Source organism: Ictalurus furcatus, chromosome 4, assembly GCF_023375685.1.
Source record: "Ictalurus furcatus strain D&B chromosome 4, Billie_1.0, whole genome shotgun sequence".
In the NCBI taxonomy this organism is placed as follows: Eukaryota; Metazoa; Chordata; class Actinopteri; order Siluriformes; family Ictaluridae; genus Ictalurus; species Ictalurus furcatus.
Window position 1 is genome coordinate 26,957,438 of NC_071258.1, and position 23,118 is coordinate 26,980,555.

At 39.5% G+C, this 23,118-nt stretch overlaps 2 protein-coding genes across 3 annotated transcripts; one reads left to right on the forward strand and one right to left on the reverse strand.

The window, feature by feature from the left end:
* Positions 1-1,692: 1,692 nt before the first annotated feature.
* On the forward strand, positions 1,693-21,602 carry ints4 (integrator complex subunit 4). Its single transcript, XM_053623462.1, has 23 exons — positions 1,693-1,821; positions 3,744-3,941; positions 4,133-4,250; positions 6,451-6,557; positions 6,735-6,938; positions 8,732-8,782; positions 8,866-8,954; positions 11,054-11,174; positions 11,271-11,342; positions 12,067-12,241; positions 12,334-12,539; positions 14,171-14,313; positions 14,463-14,578; positions 14,846-14,979; positions 15,083-15,249; positions 15,336-15,429; positions 15,721-15,801; positions 15,943-16,073; positions 16,805-16,864; positions 17,579-17,738; positions 17,820-17,963; positions 18,090-18,210; positions 21,254-21,602. Exons 1-23 carry the CDS (start codon positions 1,768-1,770, stop codon positions 21,430-21,432), a joined length of 2,925 nt encoding a protein of 974 aa, XP_053479437.1. The 5' UTR covers positions 1,693-1,767; the 3' UTR covers positions 21,433-21,602.
* Positions 21,514-23,048, reverse strand: aamdc (adipogenesis associated, Mth938 domain containing). 2 transcript variants are annotated; one of them, XM_053623464.1, is made up of 4 exons: positions 22,915-23,048; positions 22,633-22,782; positions 21,993-22,088; positions 21,514-21,879 (listed from the first exon to the last, which is right to left on the reverse strand). In XM_053623464.1, exons 2-4 carry the CDS (start codon positions 22,762-22,764, stop codon positions 21,739-21,741), a joined length of 369 nt encoding a protein of 122 aa, XP_053479439.1. In that variant the 5' UTR covers positions 22,765-22,782; positions 22,915-23,048; the 3' UTR covers positions 21,514-21,738. The 2 variants fall into 2 exon arrangements, with proteins under 2 accessions (XP_053479439.1, XP_053479440.1); XM_053623465.1 differs by having other exon boundaries at positions 22,633-22,776; positions 22,915-23,025.
* Positions 23,049-23,118: the final 70 nt, after the last annotated feature.

The window sequence follows — 23,118 nt, forward strand, 5'->3', positions numbered from 1 at the left end:
TCGTGATTTTGCTTCAAACTGTCACTTTAAAAATATTTTAAAATATATATTTCAAAAGAATGAATTTCAACAGAGTTATAATGTAAATACTTTCGCATTTAGACACTTGACGGCGACAGTGAGAACAGAAGAAGAAGAAGAAGAAGAAGAAGAAGAAGAATGTTCTGAAGTGACTGTCAGGGTGAGACTGGGGAGCAAGCAGGCTCCTAAGAGCTAAGAGTTGCCTTTGATTATGGTTGCCTAGCATATATGTTGATGTCAGAATCAGGTACAAGCACTCCGGATATGTACCAGAGCATTTAAGACGTCACCAGTGACTGTACGACAGATTGAGACAGGAGAGATGCATTTGCGTATCAGGAGGGTCAAGATCATGCTGGCGTTTTGAATAAATCTACAAGTGCATAGCAGGGTGCACCCCACGAAAACCATCTTACAAGACTGCTCAGAGTTTTATAGAACTAACTTTAACAGTTTCAGATGGGTAGGAAATGCAAAGGCACAAAGTGCAGGCCTCAGCCAGCTACAAGTAAGCCGATACCAACTGTACCACCCTGGTGATTCATAAAACCATCTGTAGATACAAGTCTACAACAAATATTAAAAGGGAAATCTAAAATAGCACCACAGTGGATAATAGTTCAAAACTATATGGACCATTATCAGGATAAATGACTCATATATACAGTTGGGTCAAAACAGCCTGAGACAGGACGCACTGGTACAGCTTTTTTCATTCTTCAGTATGATGTAGCAGTCAAAAAAAAGAGCAACCGATAACTTATCAGTGTACACTGTAGAACTATTAGGAGTCCTATTGGCACTGCAGGGGTTGGAAAAAATCATCTGAACCAAAAGTGCAGTCTATCTGCACTATCAAATACAGTATAAAATCTGGGAAAACATCATGTAGACAAGACATTGTTTACCAAATACTTCATCTGCTTCTCATACTCCATGGTAAGGGGTTGGATGTCTCCTTCTTTTGGGTTCCTGCACATGTAGGGGTGGAAGGAAATGAAACTGTGGATGTACTGGCAAAAAGACTGATAAAGCATGAAACAGTTGATATACAAGTACCATTAAGTAGAGCAGAGATTAAAACCATTATAAAGGGACACACGCATAAAATATGGCAGGAATACTGGGACATAGCTGACACCGGATGACACCTATATAACATACAATCATCTGTAGTAACAAAACAACTAGGCATGAGTATGAGGCAGGGCAGGAACCCAAAGGAAGAGATGATTAGTATGCATCTTAGAATTGGTCATGCTGGCTTAAATCTAACATTACACAGAATAGGAAACCACCCCACTGGACCTCTACACCTGCTGCAATACACAAGAGATGGCAAAACATTTTCTATTAGACTGCTAAAGTAAATATGAGGAAGAAAGAACTGAGCTAGAGATGCAAATTGGAAAGCAAAACATGACACTAGAGAATTTGCTGGGAAAAACATCTGGAAAAGTTTCACTGTCCCCTAATAAATTATCTGAAAAGTACTGCCATAAGTGAGAGACTTTAGTAATTTATTATGACTATCTAGTATTTATTTATTATTAATTAATGAATGAATATTATTATTATTTTTCCCCTGCCAAGCTGCTGCCCACACTCCAGTCCTGTAGGTGGCGGTAATACATCTTAATTTGATTTGCCAACCGCCATTAAAACCAAAACAACAAGAAGAAGAACCGCTACGGCGAGTAATATGGGACAAATGTGTTGCGCTTCAGCTCGTTGTTCATTGTGATAATGGCTGCTCATCTAAAAAAGCGGGTTTACGAGGAATTTTCCAAAGTTGTGCAGGTAACACACCTGAGGGGGGGGGGGGGGAAATAAAGAAGCTGGAGCTTTGCAAACTGGAGTCTGTACTTACCGAACGACTCGGCTCTGTCACAGGAAGTGTAGCTGTGTGGCTAAGCTAACGAGTGATTTAGCGTTAAGTCTATTCTCACTGGGTCATTTTCTTCTGTTGGTCTGTCAGAAATGTTTTCTAGAGAGTTCTGAGAAACACATAAAGTGTGGCCTTTCCTCATGTTCTGTATATATTACTCCATACACAAGACATACAGTCCGATATGTTCTGTTATTATAGTTATAATATCAATTTATTTTCACTTATATCTGTTATGGAATGGAAAGGGTTTAATCCAAACCTCCAAAACATAGGCCTGAAAATAATGTCAACATGAATTTAATAATAATTAAAATATAAATATCTGGTTGGAAAGGTCAGGAGGGAAAAATAAATCTCTATGGCTAGAAAAAATTGTCAAAATAAACTTTGAAATAAAGGCACTAAACAGTATTTTCCTTGTCAATCTTCAACAGTACATCTTTTGTCATTTTAAGTATGTAGCGTGAATATGATGTACCTTTTAGGGTACATACAGTTGTGCTCATAAGTTTACACACCCCTTGCAGAATCTGCAAAATGTTAAGTTAAAAAAAATAAAGAAGATTGCATTTTGTTTTGTATTTAGCACTGTTTTGGTTGTTTTCTGGGAAACATGTAAACATACTGCCTTCCACTAATATTTGCACCCTTGGTAAATACGAGCAAAGAAGGCTGTGAAAGTTTAACCTTTTGTTAAAAAAAAAGTCACAAAAATACTCTGCTCTCATGGATATCAAACAATTGCAAACAAAACAGGTTTATCCAAAAAATTTTGTTAAAAATAGGTGTGCGACAATTATCGGCATGCTCTTAGTCAATACTTTGTGCTACTTCCCTTTGCCAAGATAACAGCTCTGAGTCTTCTCCTATAATGCCTGATGAGGTTGGAGAATATATGGCAAAGGGATCTGAGACCATTCCTCCATACAGAATGTCTCCAGATCCTTCACATTTCGAGGTCCACACTGTTAATGTATCGTGTTGCCTTCTTGAGCATCAGTGAATGTTTGCACCTTTTGTAATAGTTGTGTACGAGTCCCTCAGCTGTCCTCAGTGTGAAAAGATGGATCTCAACATCATATAGTCGCTGTTGAAAAGGGGTTAATTTTCTAGAGATGCTGCAAAAGTAAAGAATGTGCAGGACCTGGAGGATTTTTCTGAAGAACAGTGGGCAGTTTAACTGCTCAGGACAAACAAGGGACTCATGAACAACTCTCACAAAACATAAACACAGTCGTTGATCATCCAGGTAACGACACACAGTATTAAGAATCAAGTGTATGTAAACGTTTGAACTGGTTCATTCAGGTAAATTCGTGTAAATTGTGTAAATATTATTGTGTCTTGTGGACTATATGTAAACATCTGTTATGTGAAATATCTTATTCAGGGCAGTACTAAATTACAACAAAATGCAATTTTTATGATCCCCTTTTTTTCTTGATTTTTTTAAATTAACATTTAGCAAATTCTGCAAGACGTATGTAAACTTATGACGTCAACTGTAATTGTACCTTAAGGACTGCTACTGTATCCCTTTTTCAATTTTTATTAGTTATTTATTTATTTAAAGCTCTACTCTAAAAGCAAATCACTTAAGCTTTAAATACTTTTCACAAGAATTCTGACACGTTTTCCTGTGTACTGTGTTTGTATGCATGATCTGTATTGTGTCTGTTTAAATCACATGCATTCAAGCTTTGGTGGTCCAGTTAACCTCCATTAAATATATCATCAGATCTTGAATTATGTCAGTACAGATACTCAGTATCAGATCAGTGCTTTATTCAACTGTCCATTTTTTAAAATTTTAAATAATTCCACCCCCCAGCAACAACCTCTCGAGGAGGTCCCAGCGAAGAAGCTTCGTCTAACCAAGCCTAGTAAATCTGCAGCCCTCCATATTGACCTGTGCAAAGCCACCAGCCCCACAGATGCCCTGCAGTATCTCTTAAACTTTGCTCGCAAGCCGGTGGAGGCAGAAAGCGTTGAAGGTGTAGTGCGCATCCTTCTGGAGCACTATTATAAGGTAAGAGTTTCATTTACGAGAGAGAATTTAAAGGGTTGAGGACAAAGTTATTAGATTGCTGATCAGACATGTGTGATGTGTGTTTAATGTCTAATTTGTCAGTTGCTACATACTGGTCAGGTCATTTCAGCTTCTGCAGTGTGATCATTGTTAATATCGCTCTTGGAATTTCTGAATATGTCATTTCACAGGAGGTCGATAACTCGGTCAGACTGAAGATTGCCTCACTTCTCGGTCTGCTCTCCAAAACACCTGGTTTCTCCTCTGATTGCATCGTTGATGATGTCATTAGCACGCTTAATCATGACAGTAAGTCATTTCAGAGATTTTTCCTAGTTCTCCTTCCTAATTTGTGTGTGTGCCGAGCGCCTCCTGATGACACAAAGGAAATTATTTACAGCATCCGCAATTTGGAAACGTAGTATTACTTTCATTGTTCATACAGAATACATACAGTCCCCTCCTAAACTATTGGAATGGCAAGACCAATTCTTTTTTTTGTGTTATACAGCAAAGTCATTCTCGAGTTCGCCCCTGACCCGTGTTGTTTTTGGGTTTTTCTTCACAGCTCTCACAATGTTTGTGTCATCACCTGTTGTTGTTTTCAATGGCTGACCCATTCACTGTCTGTTGCTCAGTACACCACTGGTTTCTTTCTTTTTCAGGACATTCCAAATTGTTGTATTAGCTATACCCAATGATTTCCCCTCTTTTCTCAGCTTCAGAATGGCTTGCTTTTCTCCCATAGACGGCTCTCTGATCTTCATGTTGGTTTATCCTTTTTAACAGCAAATGCAGTCTTCACAGGTGAAACTGAAGGCTAAAACCAAGAGTAGATGTTCAGAGCTATTAATTGTTTAAACAGTAAATCTAACAGGACACACCTGGGTAACATGAAGCACCTGTCAGTCACACGTTCCAATATTTTTGCTTGCCTACAAATTGGGTGGTCTGATAGAAAATGTGGTATGTTCTATGTTTAACACGTCTACATATAAATACTAGGAAATAAAAGCTGAAACTCTAAACTCTCTTCACATATTCACCTTTTGATCTCACACCTAAATGTTTTCAGTCTACAACAAAAACAAATTAATTGCACTTCCAATAGTTTTGGAGGGGACTGTATTAAAGTATGTATGATTATTGCTGATATACACTCAAATAAGACTTACACACACACACACACACACATATATATATATACACCATTTATCATTTATTGGAAAACATTTATATGGTACTTGTTCAATTTGCGTCCAATCAAACGTTCTCTAGAAGACATTTGTCCCTTCTACCCCAAAACAAACTGCATGTATCGCTGTACAGTAGCAGCAAGTTTAAAATAAAACTAAATAACAAACAAACAAAGAAGAATTTCCTTCCGGATCAGTAAAGTTTATCTGCATTCTCATTCCAAACAAAATATTGTGTTCAGAAGATAGTTGGAGTTTATATATATATATATATATATATATAATATAAAAATAAACAAATAAAGTGTGTGTGTGTGTTTGCGCATGCTCATTTCCCCTCCAGAACCTTGATCTCGGATTAATTGTGTACAGCTGTTGCGGGCTGCACTAACAGTGCTAACTGCAATAACTATGCTCTGTGACGCTTAGTTTAATATACAACTAATGTGTGTGTATGAAACAGTGAGTGAGCATTTGGACAAAACATGGCATGTCGGTGTGAGTGTATGAGAGACTTTACGCTCTTAACTACATAGAGAAATCTCATGAGCTTTATATAAACTTGTGACCTCCCATTAAACCACTTTTGAGTTTAATGGGAGTGAGGTGTGGTGTTCGGTGTGAGGTGTGGTGTATCTTGCATGCAGTTGGCTGTAGTCCTTTGACACGTTACCGCCCTGACTTGCTGTTTCAAAAAGGAAATGCATCAACATCCGGAATCAAATCACAACATTCAAGCCATTTTATAGCACGTTAAAGCAAAAGCCCACAAAAAAAAGTGAGTAGATGTTTTTGGTCCACAACAAGCCAACAGATCTCCTTCAATGTGCGTTAGTGTGGATTCTGAAAAAAGTCTCTGGAAGTGTATGGAAAAGATGATCACCGTTCTTCCAGTAGATTCTGCCACTGCTGGGCCCTTGAGCACGGCCCTTAACCTCTAACTGTTCATTTGTATAACTGAGAGAAATGTAAGTCGCTCTGGATAAGGGTCATAAATGTAAAAAGTATATTTTCTTTAAATTAGATTTTTTTCCTGTAAGGCCAGCTAATCAGTGAAGACAATTGACGGTCCTCTCTTAATACACTTGTCCAAGCCTCGTTGTGCATTTGGACATGTTTTGGCTTTAGATGGGGCTCATCTCCGATTACTGTTTCAAATACTGACCGTACTCTTGAAAGAAAGCTGCAAAACAATGGACTGTAGGTCACATGTTGAGTCTGGATTAGATTTCTGAAGTATATGGAATTTCACGTCCTTGTGACAGTATTTCATGGATATTGCTCCAAATCTTGACTTCCTGTTTTGCCTTTAGAGTCGAACCAGGTGCTGGCACAGCTGCTTGACACTCTGCTGGTCATTGGTACACAGCTGTCAGACAACGTCGCAGTCACCCAGAGACTTTTCGAAGTGGCATGCAAGGTAACACGTTTTCTATTATTTTCAATACAACACGGACAAGTGTGCCAATCCCATTTAGACTGTAGTAAGTATTTATTTAGTTATTTATTTAGAAAATACCCATCATCTAATTTTGTCATTTAATAACTCTACCATCTAAAAAGACCCGGTTGTATAATCTATGCCTCTCCTTTACAGCACCTTCAAAGCACATATTTTGGGGTACGCAATAAGTGTCTTCAGCTCCTTGGCTGCTTGGGTTCTGTCGACAAACCTCTGAATAAAGAGAATGAGACAGTACCAGGCACTTCCACCACACCCCTAAGGGACGTCCAGAGTCTCATCAGCGATTACTTCAATGACCAGGACCCCCGGGTTCGCACAGCAGCCATCAAAGCTATGGTGAGCCTCATTAGCGTTGCGTTAGCTCATCTGCTTTGTGGCCTTACATGTACGATGGCAATAAATTAAAGCGATCTGAAGCTTTGGAAGCTGCTGATAGTATTTGAATATGAATTTCGTATTCATTCCACTCAAATAGCTTGTTTTCTACGGTGATGTTAACCAATCAAGGCTTATGCTGCGTTCGAAATTATTACAATTTCTATGAGGTGGGGAGAAAAAAAAAGATAACAAGCTAATATGTCTGAATGTTGATTGATCTAAAACAAATGCTAGTACACACAGCGGTAATCCTTTAAAAGTAAAGAAGTGCTACTTTGTTTACGCTCGATGATGTGTCATGATGAGGATATGATGTCATGTACTGAACTCAGGGTTGAGGAGATCTTCCTGATTTTCTGAGCAGGATTTCCAAGTTGAGGGGTGATTTCTTGAGGTTTCAGTATCGTTCTAGCCAGTTATTCTATGCTAACTTTATCATGCTGCCAGTCATTAGCAGCTAATACCCAAAGCTACCAGCTTAATACGAATTTATCTACTTTAGTAGAACATGAAAACCTTTAGATGCATGTAAATTATTTTTGAATGTGACGCGCATATAATTCAAATATACAGGTGCATCTCAAAAAATTTGAATATCGTGGAAAGGTTCAGTTTATTCCGTAATTGAATTCAGAAAGTGGAAATTTCATAAATTCTAGATTCATTACACATGAAGTGAAATACTTATGCTTACAGCTCATGGAAATCAAAAATCCAATATCTCAAAATATTAGAATAAAGAATTTATAATACAGAAATGTCACAGCGTCGCATTCCTGTGTCAAGCCACTCTTAAACCATAGACAACGTCTGAAGCGTCTTACCTGGGCTAAGGAGAAAAAGAACTGGACCGTTGCTCAGTGGTCCAAAGTCCTCTTTTCAGATGAAAGTAAATGTTGCATTTCATTTGGAAATCAAGGTCCCAGAGTCTGGAGGAAGAGTGGAAGTCCAGTGTGAAGTTTCCACAGTCAGTGATGATTTGAGGTGCCATGTCATCTGCTGGTGTTGGTCCACTGTGTTTTCTCAAGTCGAGAGTCAATGCAGCGTCTACCAGGAGATTTTAGAGCACTTCATTCTTCCATCTGCTGACAAGCTTTATGGAGATGCTGATTTCATTTTCCAGCAGGACTTGGCACCTGCCCACAGTGACAAAACCACTAGTAACTGGTTTGCTGACCATGGTATTACTGTGCTTGATTGGCCAGCCGACTCGCCTGACCTGAACCCCATAGAGAACCTATGAGAGACACCAGACCCAACAATACAGACGAGCTGAAGGCCGCTATCAAAGCAACCTGGGCTTCCAGAACACCTCAGCAGTGCCACAGGCTGATTGCCTCCATGCCACGCCGCATTTATGCAGTAATTTGTGCAAAATGAGTCCTGACCAAGTACTGTGTGCATAAATTAACATACTTTTCAGAAGGTCAACATTTCTGTATTATAAATTCTTTATTCTAATATTTTGAGATACTGGAGTTTTGATTTCCATGAGATGTAAGCCGTAATAATAAAGATTAAAATGAAAAAGGCTTGAAATGTTTGTTTGTCAGTCTAGAATATATGAAAGTTCCACTTTTTGAATTAAATTACGGAAAAAAACCCCCTAACTTTTCCATGATATTCAAATTTTCTGAGATGCACCTGTACAAAATTCATATTTAGATGCGTTGTTCAGCTTCCAAGCACCAAGTGAAGTCTCTGTTTAGTGTGTTGTATTTGACTGAGTTCCTGTTATCTTGTGCCCTCAGCTGCAGCTGCATGAAAGAGGAATGAAACTCCAGCAGACGATATACAACCAGGTAAAAAGTTTATTAATATATACAGGTTTATTATTATGTATGTTGGTTTTGAACCGATTTTTCTTTTCTTTTTTTTCCCGCAGGCCTGCAAGCTCTTGAGCGATGACTATGAGCAAGTGCGCTCAGCCGCTGTGCAGATGGTCTGGGTACTAAGCCAGCTTTACCCTGAGAGGTGGACTGATCTATTCCTTTAATACTGTGACACTTTTTTTATTTTTTATTTTTTTAGTTTAGAGCTTTATTAATTCCCATGGGGCAATTGGTACTAATTAGACTGTCATGGTGCTTCACATATCTAGACAACACTTAATACACAACCATACGAATACTCAAAATACATAAAATATATAGTGGATAAAGTAAAATAAATAAATAGCAAGAATCAGTTATATTTGTTACATAAACGAATTGCTTCAGGTACAAAAGTAAACATCCACTCAAAATAAAAGCGCAAAGGGTGTGTGCTATCTCTCGTTATTTTACGGGCCATCCTCAACACTTGGCGTTCATAATACATTGTAAGACTACGTAAAGGAACACCCGTAATTTTTGACATGTTTACAATACCTTCCAGGCGATTTTTGTTTTTCATAGACAATGACGAAAACCAACACATGAAAGAGAAAGACAGAATACTTTCAACGAATGAATTATAAAAAGACTTCAGCATGGGTCGCCGTACATTTAAGAGTTACGCTTCCTCAATACAAACAATATTTGGTGTGATTTATTTATTTATTTTTGAATGATGGCATCAGTAGTTTTATCATGTTATCAAAAATTGTCCCTAAATACTTGTATTCCTCTACTACATTCACCTGTGTACCATTAATAATCACAGGTTGAAGTGAAAGTTTTTTCGTACTAAAATTGATAACTGATCTCTTTAGCCTTTGAGACATTCGAGTCTAGTTTCATACTGTTCCACCAAGAGAGAAACTCGCGCAGAGCTGGACCATGTTCCTGGTCTGAATGTGAAAGCAAGGAAAGAAGAACAGTATCATCCACATATTTTACCAGATAACTGTTACCTTGTAAACTCTGACAATCATTAGTGTATAATCTTTAAAAAATAATATTGGAGAAAGTACACAGCCTCGTGGTGAACCTATAGAAGTGTTTAACGTGTCCGATACAACCCCGTTAATCCTAACCCTTTGTTAAAAAGTTCATAACCCATGACAGTAAACCATGGTTAAAATTAAGCTGACTAATAAGTTTTTTCCCCTAAAATAACAGGTCGCAGAGTGTTAAACGCTGATGAGACAAACAAAAGCCGCGGAAACGCCACACTATTTCCCAGACGTCGATAAAGAGTGTTTAACAGAAACAGTTTTGCATCATCTACACCTCTTCCAGAAGCCGATCTAAAGCCAAACCAGTAACTGTCAACGTATGCTTTTTGACCTCTTTTTCAAAAGCCTACATGACCAAAGAGGTCAAGGATAGTCGATACGACGATAGTCATTTAAAAGAATCTGGCTTAATTTTTTTTTTTTTTAGGTATTGGAACAATAGTTACTAGAAGTAATACTTTTCCACAGCTCAGGTACAAACCCTAGATCTAACCAAGCCTGAAAAAGTAAATGGAGAACTCCATTAAGCTGTTCAGCACAGCGATTCAGTATTCTAGCATGTATACCATCCCGGACCTGGGGCCTTATTAAGCGGTGTGGCCTTCAACTGTTTCAATATGTTAAAAGGATCCCGATTTAAAAGTATTAGGAGAAATCTACCTTCTCATCAACTGTAGCAAATGTATCAAAACGGGCAAAAAATGAATGAAACTCATTAGATAAAATGAAATTAGTGTCATAGTTTTCCCTTAGCGTATGCCGATTCAGTACCAGTGCAGGCTCTGAGATTACCTTGCATAAACACATCCTCAATCTTATTTTTATAATTACTTTTAGCAATTTTTACTGCCTTTTTAACTTCCCTATTTATCTGGGGGGGGTTACTCTCTTCTACATATTAAATATACTCTTTAACTCCTTTGTGACCCAAGGTTTATTATTAGGATAATCTTTTTTTTGTAGGTATAACCGAATCAACACAGAAAGTGATATAGTTAAAACAGTAAGCAGCTGTTCATTCAAACCAGAACATGTATTCAAAAACACATATTGTGTGCAATCAGAACAACCCTTTAAAACCTTTAAAACATGATTCGTTGAGATTTCAAATATTTGTGTTTTGCACTATTTTTATGCATATATGGAAGAATGCAGTTTCTTTTTTTTTTTTTTCTTCCTCCCCGTCGTCATGCAGCATCGTCCCCATACCCTCATCCAACGAGGAGATCCGGCTGATCGATGATTCGTTCGGGAAGATCTGCCACATGGTCAGCGATGGCTCCTGGGTAGTGCGAGTGCAGGCTGCCAAGTTACTGGTGGGTTTTCATTTTTGATTGGCGGTTTAGCGAAGACTTTCCTGCGCGCACTGAAATATTATTTATTTTGTAACCTGTTTATGTTCGCTTCTCCAGGGCTCCATGAAGCAGGTGAGCCCACACTTCCTGGAGCAGACGCTGGACAAGAAGCTGATGTCAGATCTCAGAGTATGGACACACTTACAGTGTTCTCATGGTGTCATTCCTTCCTATGCTGATAATTACCTTCAAATAGGTCCAAATCCTACGCTCTGATTTTAAATATATATTTCTATTTCATTATATGTTGCACCTTGCCTTGCAGCATTGTGTTGCAAGAATGGTTGTCGTGTGCATTCTCCATGGTGCATACAGATATTATATATATATAAATTTTTTATATATATATAAATATTTTTTATATGTGCTTCAGATTATATTCGCGTTATTGGTGTTGCAGGTTTTTTTAATGTTTGATTTGTAAACCAAATTGCTACAGAACGAATAAACATGTATACAAGAGTTTTAGAAATGTTTCTTAAGCTTTCAGCCTTCTGACTAAACATTCATAAGCTTAAAAGCAAAATACTTTTACCATAAATAAGCAAATGGGGGGACAAAAGAAAAGAAATAAACTAAGACGGTTTGTCTCCGTATATAGAGTGTAACTACACAAGAATGCGAGTCTATACATTTGGTTCTAGCATTAATTATTACACAGCTGTAACGCAGTCTGTGTGATCAGAGCATTAGAAATAGTAGTAATATTGCCTTCTACATGGAACAGACTTTATCTCAGGAGCGCGAAACAGTGCTACAGCCTCCTCCAAAACGGGAAGCAGGAGTACTGAAACGTATTTCGAAGTGTCCGTGCTGTGTTCATTATTGGTCTGCTCTTGTCTTCATGCTTTAGAAAAAGCGCACAGCACACGAGCGAGCCAAAGAGCTCTACGCTTCCGGAGAGTTTTCCTCAGGCCGGAGATGGGCAGACGACGCTCCCAGAGAGAAAGTGGACACGTCAGGGGTAAACCTGATCGACTCTGGAGCCTGTGGAGCTTTTGTGCATGGACTCGAGGATGAGATGTACGGTGCGTATTCTCGCCTTGAAGGGAGCTTCAGTACATCACAATGTGTGCCGTCAGAATACGTTTACACCTTTTTTTTTTTTACTTCTTTGCAGAAGTGCGGATTGCAGCCGTGGAGGCCTTGTGTTCCCTGGCCCTGTCCTCTCCCAGCTTTGCAGAGAAGTGCCTGGACTTCCTGGTGGACATGTTTAATGATGAAATCGAGGAAGTGAGACTGCAGTCCATCCACGTGTTGCGACAGATCTCCACTCACATCACGCTGCGTGAGGACCAGCTGGACACAGTGCTCGCTGTGCTCGAGGTAACACAAAGCCAATACGCACAGAGTGTTTACACACAGTGAACAGTCAGTACGTTTACATGAACAACATTTCGATATTAACCCGATTAAGACGATACTCTGATTAAGAAACTAGCATGTAAACAGCGATTACTGATGACCCTAATCCGACTAAAGTCATACTCGAAGTAAACACAAATGGAATTAAGACTTGTGGAGTATTCCTGTTTTAGTCGCATTATGGAAGTGCATTACAGACATGTACACACCTTAATCACACTATTAATGTCGTGTGACATTGAACATTTTGCGACAGGACACGATCACACACGGCAGTGCGCAACTGTTTTACGGCAAACAAGAGAGCACGGCTGCGTCTGAAATACATGTACTTCTGTATAATATACAGTAGGTAAGTATGCGGTTTGGGACGCAGCCCACAGCTTCAAGCAGTCGCCTATTAACACGTACAGCATGACAAATAATTAACTGCACTTGTAGTTTTTGTAAAATTAAAAATGAAACACCCAAAACTATATACGGTACCATAACAAAGACAAACCGTTGACGCGTGAAATTCTGGAGGGAACGTCGGACGGCGTGGCGTGGGGACGTAATGACGTGAGACGTTAATCGATCTATGATCTATAACGTGTAAAACGGGAACATGAAAGGAATATTCTAAAAGCGTCTCATGTAAACACCTTAATCATAATATTATCTTATTCAGAATAAGGTCAATAATTAGATTATTGCTGTCCATGTAAATGTAGTCAGTGAGCATTACTGGAATATTAGCTGAAACTAACGTGACAACTCAAGCGCTGTTGAATTCTGGATTCTGATTGGTCAGAAGGTTGATTTCGATTTTCTGTAACAGCAGCTCTGACAGTAGTGCAGCTGCAAATCTCCAGTTTATATTAATGCACTCCTACTAATATGTTATCCTTCTGTCTATCATTCCAGCTTAGACAGCGACTTACACATGGGATGATTCACCTAATGGGTTAATGATGTTGATATGGCGATGTTTTCTTTAAGAAGATGTTTTTTTTGACATTTAATAACTCATTTGTTTGCATTTAAATTAACATCACTTGCACAAAAACAAATGGTGTTTTTCCCTGTTTAGTTGTATTACAGCCTGGAATTAAAATGAGTTTTTAATTAGGATTTTATCTAACAGACTAACAAAATAGTCCAAATTGTTGAAGTGGAATGAGGAAAAAAATAAAAAAAGAAAGAAAACTGTGCATATGTATTCACCCCCTTTGCTATGAAACCCTTACATACTTATTTAGAAATACTTATGCACACTCAAGATTTTTATTTTTTTTGGTCTTAATTATTGTTTGTGTTGCAACAAAAAATATTTTTCACTCCATATACAGCATTATGTTAGCACCCTGAAGTTGATAATAGCGCGTCTTATTATGTGCTATTATCCCGAAGCTTTTTTAAAATTTATTTTTACATAAAATACGTTGTCATTAATGTTTATTTGCATGTACAATAAGGAGACTGATAAAGCAACGCTGGATTTAATGCTATTTTGTAATAATCTTGTGAATTGTGCATTATCAAATACCTAGATATGGATGGCTTTTGGCTGAATATATAATTAATGCACATTTTTATTGTTCTGCATTCAGGATTCATCACGGGACATCCGAGAGGCCCTGCATGAGTTGCTGTGTTACACGAACGTCTCGACTAAAGAGTGTATCCAGCTGGCCCTGCTGGATCTGCTGAAGAACCTCGCCAAGTATCCGACCGACCGCAACTCGGTGTGGAAGTGAGCGCACAAACTATACTTCTATATTACTGCACTACTTTTTATATTCTGTATTATGATACTATTTCTATTTTACTCATTTTACAAACTGTATTTTTTTAAATGCCTCTTTTCCTCCACACTTCGTCTTTCTTCATTCTCTCCCGCAGATGTTTGAAGTTCCTCGGAACTCGTCATCCCACTCTGGTGTTGCCCATTGTCCCTGAGCTCCTGAGCACGCACCCGTATTTCGACACTCCAGAGCCGGACATGGACGATCCTGCGTGTATCCTGCCCGGTTCCGCTCCGCTTTCTTTGTGTAATCGTGTCATTGTTTTAAAAGGAAACAAACGTGCAGAACAGTGAGGTTGTAGAAGGAGTACATCTGTTGTTTTTTTTTTGGTTGTTTTTTTTGGTACACTATGTATTTGTTTTACTTTGCAGCACATCTCATTTCTGATTACATGCCAAAACAGGTTTAATTATGGGTTGAAAATTAATCGACGCCTTTACATGGTGGTTATTTTTTTTTTCCTGATACGAGTTTCATCAGACATTGCCGTTTTAGTGCTGGTGTTTAATGCGGCCAAGTCTTGTCCCACCATGCCAGCCCTGTTCTCAGACCACACGTTCCGGCACTACGCCTACCTGCGTGACAGCCTCTCACACCTGGTGCCTCAGCTCCGGGTGAGATTTTGACGTTTTTCAAATCATTACCATTAGGCATCATTATATTCCTATCATCATGTCATGGTCTTTCTCTTTTGTGTGATCTCGCCTCCACTTTCAGCTACCAGGCAGGAAGCAGATGGCGGCTCTGGGTTCGGAGTCTTCAGGAATGGAGTCTTGCAGCCTGGAGTCAGCGCAGCAGTTCCTCCAGGAGAGCCTGGCTCGAGTCAGCATCCTGCAGAACCTCGACTCGCCCGGAGCTCAGGACCTGCTCGACTTTACCATCAGGTCTAAAAACACAGGGTTACACTCGGTGGCGATTTTTTATGAAGCTGACGTGTGCTGATAATTTATCCCGTCTCTTCCTCACACAGTGACCTGCAGAGGCTCGGGATGCTGCAGACCGAACTGGCTGGATCTGCAGATTTTTGCGCAACATACCTGCACTGTCAGCTTCTGCTTATGAAGGTTGGTTTCTCATGGAGCATGAATGTCAGCGTTAAGCTAATACAGCCCTAAGCGCTCGAATTCTGTACCTTTTAATTTCTTTTGCATTTTATTTTCATTTTTTTTTACTTGCTCTAGTCGTGCATTTATTTTTCAAATTTGGTGTTAAAAGCACATGCATACTCCGTGTAAAGGGTGAAAAATATATCAGCGTCAGCCGAAATAGTGAACTGAAGAGCTTGGGCATTTTCAGTGAATAATACAGATAATACAGATGCAAAAAAATGTCTCTATTTCGTTTTTACACAACAGGCTCTACAAGAGAAGCTGTGGAACATGGCTGTGCCTCTGTGTCTGAAACAGAATGCCATGGCATCAACTGCTGCACAGCAGGTACCTACACACACACACACACACACACGCATGAACTTCACTATCAGGCAGGAATGCATAACTCTCCTTCTGAGGCAGTGTGATATGATGTGTTTGTTCCCTGTGAAGAGAAAAATATTTGTGTGTGTGTGTGCATGTTAGATCCTAGAAGAGACGTACAAGTTGGAATTCCTATACAGCGGACTGGAGACACGTCAGGTGGCAACTATTCATAACGTGCGACTGCAAGCCAAGGCACTGCAACTCGTTCTTACTGCCCGCACCAAACGAGGGTCAGCACTGCTCACACACACACACACACACACACACACACACACACACACACACACACACACACACACACACACACATGCACACACATGCACTTCACTATCAGGCAGGAATGCATAACTCTCCTTCTGAGATAACGTGATATGATGTACGATCAACAATCCCGTACGCGCAAGGTATATTTAAAGCAGCCGCAGTTCAGTTCAGTGCGATTCGATGCTATACAATTCAGTATTGTGCAAACATTTGAATTTGAACTAAAGTAAAAAGGTTTTCTTTTCGAGCCTTTAGAGACCACTGTCTTATGACTGGAACTGATAGGCCTGCACGTATTGGACTTGTTTACACAATCCATTCATCTTCAGTAAACACTTTGTCGTGGTCAGGGCCGCTGTGGTTTAAATTACATTTTGGGAACCAATTAAGTTAATTAGAAAAATTGTGGGCAGGACTGGAATTTAAATAAAATAAAATAAAATACGCAGTCCAACACATACTTCTACATGAGGGAGTGAGGAAAACAAAAGAGAGATAAACACACTGCCCAGGAAGATTAATTTACTTCACTGATTCAAAGTCCCAAGGACTCTTTTTTGATTACCATCAGCTCCTAACTTTTGCATCGTAAACAGTGTTGTAAATCGATGCAGCTGTATTGTCAATATTTTTAAAAAATCAAACTGACAAATCGGCTGTAAATGTAGAATCATACGGACCCGCTTTTCCTTTTCAGGGTCGAGCCTCTTCACGGACTGTGCGAGAAGTTCCTACAGGAAGTGGAGTCCTTTCAGAGGTACGATACGCGATGGTGATATGAAGTGTCACAGCTGTGATTCATTGTTCATCCATTCTCAGCAGTGATTGGTGAGGTGGGGTGCTAACAAATTGTACGTAGCAACTATTCGTATACCTATCAAATCCACATACGTGATAACCGCAGATAAAATGGCCGACGAGCGCAGCGACGAGGTCGGTGAACAGGCGGGACTGGCCATTCAGTGCATGTGACCGTGTTAACAGTAGTATTTATGAGTATAGAATTTGGTCAAATGGTGTAGATTCATTTTCCGCAACAGCAGCCGTGACAGTAGTTCTGAATGCGTGGCAAATCCCAAGTTTTTATTAATTATCGCTCATTATCGTTTCTATAGTAGCGTCTCATTCACAGGGACTGGTATGGTGGATGCGCCAGGTAGTCTAATATAGTCTGTTATTTAACAAAGAAAAAGATGTAACCATTGATAAGGTGACGATTTCTGTAAATAGACATTTATTTCAAATTCTATGGAAGGAGTCTCCAGTGTTGCAGTGCTTTGTAACAGTCAGTAAGTTTTCTGCTGTTGAGGGAATGTCTCTCTATGGCTGCTATAGCATAAGTGATAATAGGAACTAACCTAATTTCATGGATGGTGCACAACATTAAATTTGGCAACTTGCTATGCTTAACCATACACCCTGTCATTTTTTTTGTTGTTGTTCCTTTTCGTTTCTTCTTTTGCCTGTGCAGGCTCTTCATGGCTGAGCTGCCCCACCTTCAGGACAGCTTTGTGGAGAAACTTCTAGATCTAATGCCCAGACTCGTAGCCTGCAAACCTCTGGATTTAGTGAAGATCCTCCAGACCACTCTGAGACAGAGCAGATTAACTCACCTCAAACTCCCGGAGCAGGTCTGTTCATTCACATCAAAGTGTTTGTTTAGAAGAAGATTTGTTACGGCAAATAACATTTCCTCGTTTTGGCCTTTCCAGATCCACAGAGCTTCGGCGACGATTATCGAGCCGACAGGAGAGTCAGACAACCCGCTGCGATTTACCTCTGGCTTAGTGCTGGCGTTAGATATCGATGCCACTCTGGAGCACGTGCAAGACCCACAAGCTACAGTTAAAGTGCAGGTCAGGGTTCTTTCGTTGCAGAGTCATTCGTTTAGGGGTGAGGAGGCAGAAATACTATTGTATTATTTCAAGTCCTGTAGTAAACATGTTAAAAGTCTTTTCACCCTCTCCTCCTTCCTTCTACAGGTACTCTACCCAGATGGACAGTCGCACATAATTCATCCTAAACCTGGAGATTTTAGGACACCGGGACCAGGAAGGACGCGGCTTATAACTCAGGTGTATCTGTCCCATTCAGCCTGGACAGGTGAGACTATATACACGTTTGTTCATTTCTGTAGCTCGAATACTTCCCTGGAATTTAGTCATGATTTTGCCAGATACTGTGTTTTTTTTTTTTTTGTAGTGGGTTCTTATCTTAGACTGATGCACATTTTGTCTCACATTTGTCTAGATTTTTTAATATAATTTTTTTTTGTTATTGTAACAGGGTTAAACTATGGTGGTGTAAACTCACTGGATTAGATTTTTTTTCTAATATGGTTGACACCAGTCTTGTCAAATAAGGATGTCAACAATGAAATTAATTGATATTCCGATATTAATCGGAATTCGGCAACATGCTAATTAGTATTGAGTCACGTATGTGCCGCAATCCGATTTCTGATTCCCCAAATTCCCCTGGGATATTCCTGTTTTAATTTATTGCATGTACAGTAAACACCTTATTCAGAAAATCCACTGAAAGCATATATAATATATACGTGCGCATGCTCGGTCCGCAAAGAATTGCGGGTAGCATCTTGAATCTCAGCGGGAAAGCAAAAGCACGTGCGGAGATCAGCATACTTACAACAATCATGTATACAGGAATACTCCGATACCTGTACACATAAACGTCGTATTCGGAATACGGCGGCAACCCCAATCTAGACCTTAAACGGTTAGTGTCTTCAGATAGTTCTAGTCAAGTTTAGTTTTCTCCAGGATTGAGGTCCAGTGATTTCTGCAGGCCAGTAAGTGTGTCCCAGTGTTCCATCATGCTCACTAAACAAGTCACACACAATGATTTGCCACTACGTGGTTGTGTCAGTGGTGTGTTCTGTTTAGTGTGAAGCACAAAAGACAACCAGAGAGTCTGGACAGCAACTGATCCACTTTTATAAGAAGTCACATCATCTAGGAGCATGACCTATTGACACTGTATAATGAGCTGCAACCGATTGGTCAATACGACTCTTTATATATTTATTTATTTATTTATTTATTTATTTATTTTTTAAAAAAGTTTATATTGTTGCCTGGTGAAGCACTTTGTGAATGATTTTTAGATAAGTGATGTAGAAAAAAATATTGCCCGCCTGTTTACTTGCACGTACTCAAATACTCATGATTAAACCTCATTTCCAATCAGACTTAATGTCATTTTAGGCAAATTGTAAAAATGATTACATGCATACATTTTTCTTTTTTTTGTCTTTCAGGGTGTTAGTGGTGTGCTTTTCTGAAAGAAAGAGAGAAATATTTTTCTACTGCAAGATTATTAGTGCATACGAAATGAAATCCTAGCAGCCACACTGATATAAATAGAATTGCATCTAGGCCGGAGAATGTGGTTCTTGCCAGAATCGTTTGGAATGTGTGGGAGTCGAGCCATTTCTGTAGTACACAGAGAGAGTAGTGAAATATTTGTAACAAAATAGCCTTTTAGTGAACAAGGTTTTAAGTGTAGCCCATACTCCTTTGTGTTAGTGGTGAGTTAATACGATGGCCTGACGTCCCAGTTGTGCGATCCTCCATCTGATACAGTGCTGTTAAAAAGTCTCTGCTGGTTTCTTCTGTTTTTGTGTATATTTCATACTAAATAGTTTTAGATCTTCAAACGAAATACAACAAAACAAAGGAAACCTGAGTAAACACACAACACAGTTTTTATTTAATTGTTTATTTTATTGACGCAAAAAATGGTATCAAACACCCATCATCTATGTGAAAAACTAATTGCCCCATAAAACGTAAAATCTGGTTGTGCCAGCTTTATCAACAATAACTGCAACCAAATGCTTCCCATAACTGGAGATCAGTCTTTCAATTACTTCTAGGATTAGGATTCACTCCTAGGCTTTGGATCATTGTCTTGCTGCATAATCCAGTTACGCTTGAGTTTGTTTACGGACTGAAGACCGGACATTCTCCTTTAGGATTTTTTGGTTGAGAGCAGAATTCATGTTTCCCTCAATTATTGCAAGTTGTCCAGGCCCTGAAGCAGCAAAGCATCTCCACACCATCACACTTCCACCACCATGCTTGACTGTAGGTATGATGTTCTTTTTGTGGAATTCAGTGTTTAGTTTATGCCAGATGTAACAGGACCGCTGTATCCCAAACAGTTCCACTTTCGACTCATCAGTCCACAGAACATTCTCCAAAAAGGTTTGAGGATCATAAAGGTGTGTTTTGGCAAAATTCAGACGATCCTTCTTCTGGGTTAGCAGTGGTTTTCACCTCACCACCCTTCCATGGATGTCATTTTTGCCCAGTGTCTTTCTGATAGTGGAGTCGTGAACAGTGACTTTTAGTGATGCAAGAGAGGCCTGTAGTTCCTTTGAAGGTGTCATTGGCTCTTTTGTGACTTCCTGGATGAATAGTTGCTGTGCTCTTGGAGGAATTTTAGAAGGTCGGCCACTTCTGGGAAGGTTCACTACTGTGGTGAGTTTTTCCATTTGGAGATAACGGCTCTCACTGTGGTCTCTCACTCCTGGTTGTGTCTAGTCCAGCTGAACCCCATTATGAATGCAGTTTCATAGATTTGGGGAATTAGTAACTACGGGGACAAATACATTTTCACACAGGCCCAGATGCTATTGGTTAGCTTTTTTTGCTTCAATAAATAACATTACCATTTAAAAACTGTATTTTGTGTTTACTCAGGTTGCCTTTATTTTATCTTGGATTTTGTTTTCATTTCTGAAACAATTTAGTATGAGATGTACAAAAACAGAAGAAATCAGGCAAATACTTTTTCACAGCACTATGCATAATTTATCCATAATTGACTCCATTACATCATGAGTATATTATGTATTATGTCCAAGTTCTCCATTTTCCAGTGTCCACAAACATGCAGGCAAACCGATTGGCTACTCTAAATTGCCCATAGGTGTCAATAAGTGTGTGAACGTGTGCTTTGTTTGGATCCCTGCAATAGACCAGTAGGAATTCCCCCCACCTTGCGCCCAGTGTTATTGGGACAGACTCCGGATCCACTGCAACCCTGACCAAGATGAATGAACTAAGTAATTTCCTTAAAGACGACTTCTTGCTTTCTGTTGTTTTTACGACTCTCTCAGAGCCATCTCAGATCGAGGTTCGGTTACTCCTGGCCTACAGCAGTAAACTGGCTGCCCCCAAACCAGCCTGGGACGAGAGCACAGAAGGCCTGCCAACAACCGAAAGCTCAATCGATGGCACCATCAACCTCAGCAAGCCTGTCAAAGTCTTCATCATGCCAAAACCTGCTCGGCGCTGACCCGGGACTTTAAGAAACAAATCCGTAGGAGAGGAATTGCGTACCGAGCTGAATCTGACCACAACAAATAAAATCAACAACTTTTTTTTTTTTTTTACCTTAACATTGATTTATTTTGGCAGAAAATATTAATCTGTAGTTTTTCCCATGTAATAAAACCTTGTCTTTTGTATCTTGTAAATACTGTAATTTTTCAAGAATATTTTAACACCCTTTTCATGGCAACTAAATAACACAATGGTTAGTGCATTGCTTTAGCTTTTTTAACGTTGAGATATAAGGCACCGTACAGCTGGCTCTGCATTTTCAGCAAGTGGAATGGAAAACTCCTCCCACTTTAGCCCCCTGTCCTGCAAGGATGTTGTACTCTTTCACAGCCTTTTCAGTCTGCAGTACCTTTACATCCACGCCCTGTTTCTTCACATGTTCCACTGTAGAGGGAGGCACCTGTGGCAGCAAGACCATAACCGTTAATCCAGTTTCTACTCACCATCCAGGGGTTGGTGTTTGGTCTCTAAATCTTCATCTGGCTATATTGTAAGACCGGTCGTTGAAATCACCTGTAATGCTTCGCTCATTCCTCTTCCTATGACCAGCGTCTGAACTCCTTTCCTCAGGATTTCCTCCAGGTCAGCTGGCTGGACACCTGGATAATGCTGAGAGATGCAAGGCATTTAAAATAGTGCCTTCCTGGATCTGTGCTTACTATAAGGTATATTTGGAAACACACCAGCCTTAAAGATATTCCTGCATTAAGATAATACTTTATTAATCCCCAGACAGAGATATTTTGGACTAGTGACTTGTAGAGAAATCAAGCGGTTATTGCTGAAAGAACATTATACAAGTTTTTAATGGTCTTTATTTTCTGTAGCAAAACATTTTATCACTTAGCATTTAGAATTGATCACCTTTTTTGTTTTTTGATTGATTACAACACCCAACATACTTTGTTATTGGATCATACAGCTTTTGGGACGTTCATCTTGACTTCTTCTGCACTATCCCTTGCTGGCATACAAAAATTCAACTCTCACAAATAATGAGAATAAAAAAAAAAAAAGAACTTCCCTCCAAGATATGGCATGATGAGGGGTTTTCTGGTATTGAAACTGAAATGCATCAGTGCTGACAAAAGCAAGTGTGGGTTTCTTAATGTGAGCAAGGGGAAGCGTTGCAATGTCAGTTAATTGCACTCACATCTGTACCAGTCTCTCTCCAATCCCATTCCCGACTGCCACCTGGCCACACCTTGCAATCTTTGTAGGAAGAAGCACAACCTTTGACCTTCATGTGGCCCCAGGACAGAGATGCTATTTCCGGGGAGGACATGATTGCTCGCTCCTGTAACTGAAGAAACGACACTTTATGACTTGACCTATCTAGACATAAGATTAAGGAGGAGACTTTACTACTCTTACAACAAGAAAGACACAGCTTTTTATAACAGACTAATCTCATGCACAGAAAAACACTGTTTACCCCAGTATACAACGGTTCAGCTCTCTTGATAGACTCAACCTCTCGCTTTGGAAATGTAATTTTCCCCTCGCTGCCTGGATTACCTAAATATAATAATAATAAACATGGCCGTGACTCCCTGACACGCCCACTCGCCAACGTCATGATCACCATCCAATCAGATGATACTTTATCGGAGGCTAACAAACGACTTGCTTCAGTATG

Excerpts from the sequence above, each read along its gene's own strand:
- ints4 (XM_053623462.1), top strand. The coding sequence starts at position 1,768 with ATGGCTGCTCATCTAAAAAAGCGGGTTTACGAGGAATTTTCCAAAGTT. Across the intron at positions 6,558-6,734 it reads TTTTCGAAGTGGCATGCAAG|CACCTTCAAAGCACATATTT; the intron begins GTAACACGTTTT and ends TCTCCTTTACAG. Across the intron at positions 18,211-21,253 it reads GTCCCATTCAGCCTGGACAG|AGCCATCTCAGATCGAGGTT; the intron begins GTGAGACTATAT and ends CGACTCTCTCAG.
- aamdc (XM_053623464.1), bottom strand. The coding sequence starts at position 22,764 with ATGTCCTCCCCGGAAATAGCATCTCTGTCCTGGGGCCACATGAAGGTC. Across the intron at positions 22,089-22,632 it reads GGAGAGAGACTGGTACAGAT|CATTATCCAGGTGTCCAGCC; the intron begins GTGAGTGCAATT and ends TGCATCTCTCAG. Across the intron at positions 21,880-21,992 it reads GAATGAGCGAAGCATTACAG|GTGCCTCCCTCTACAGTGGA; the intron begins GTGATTTCAACG and ends TTGCTGCCACAG.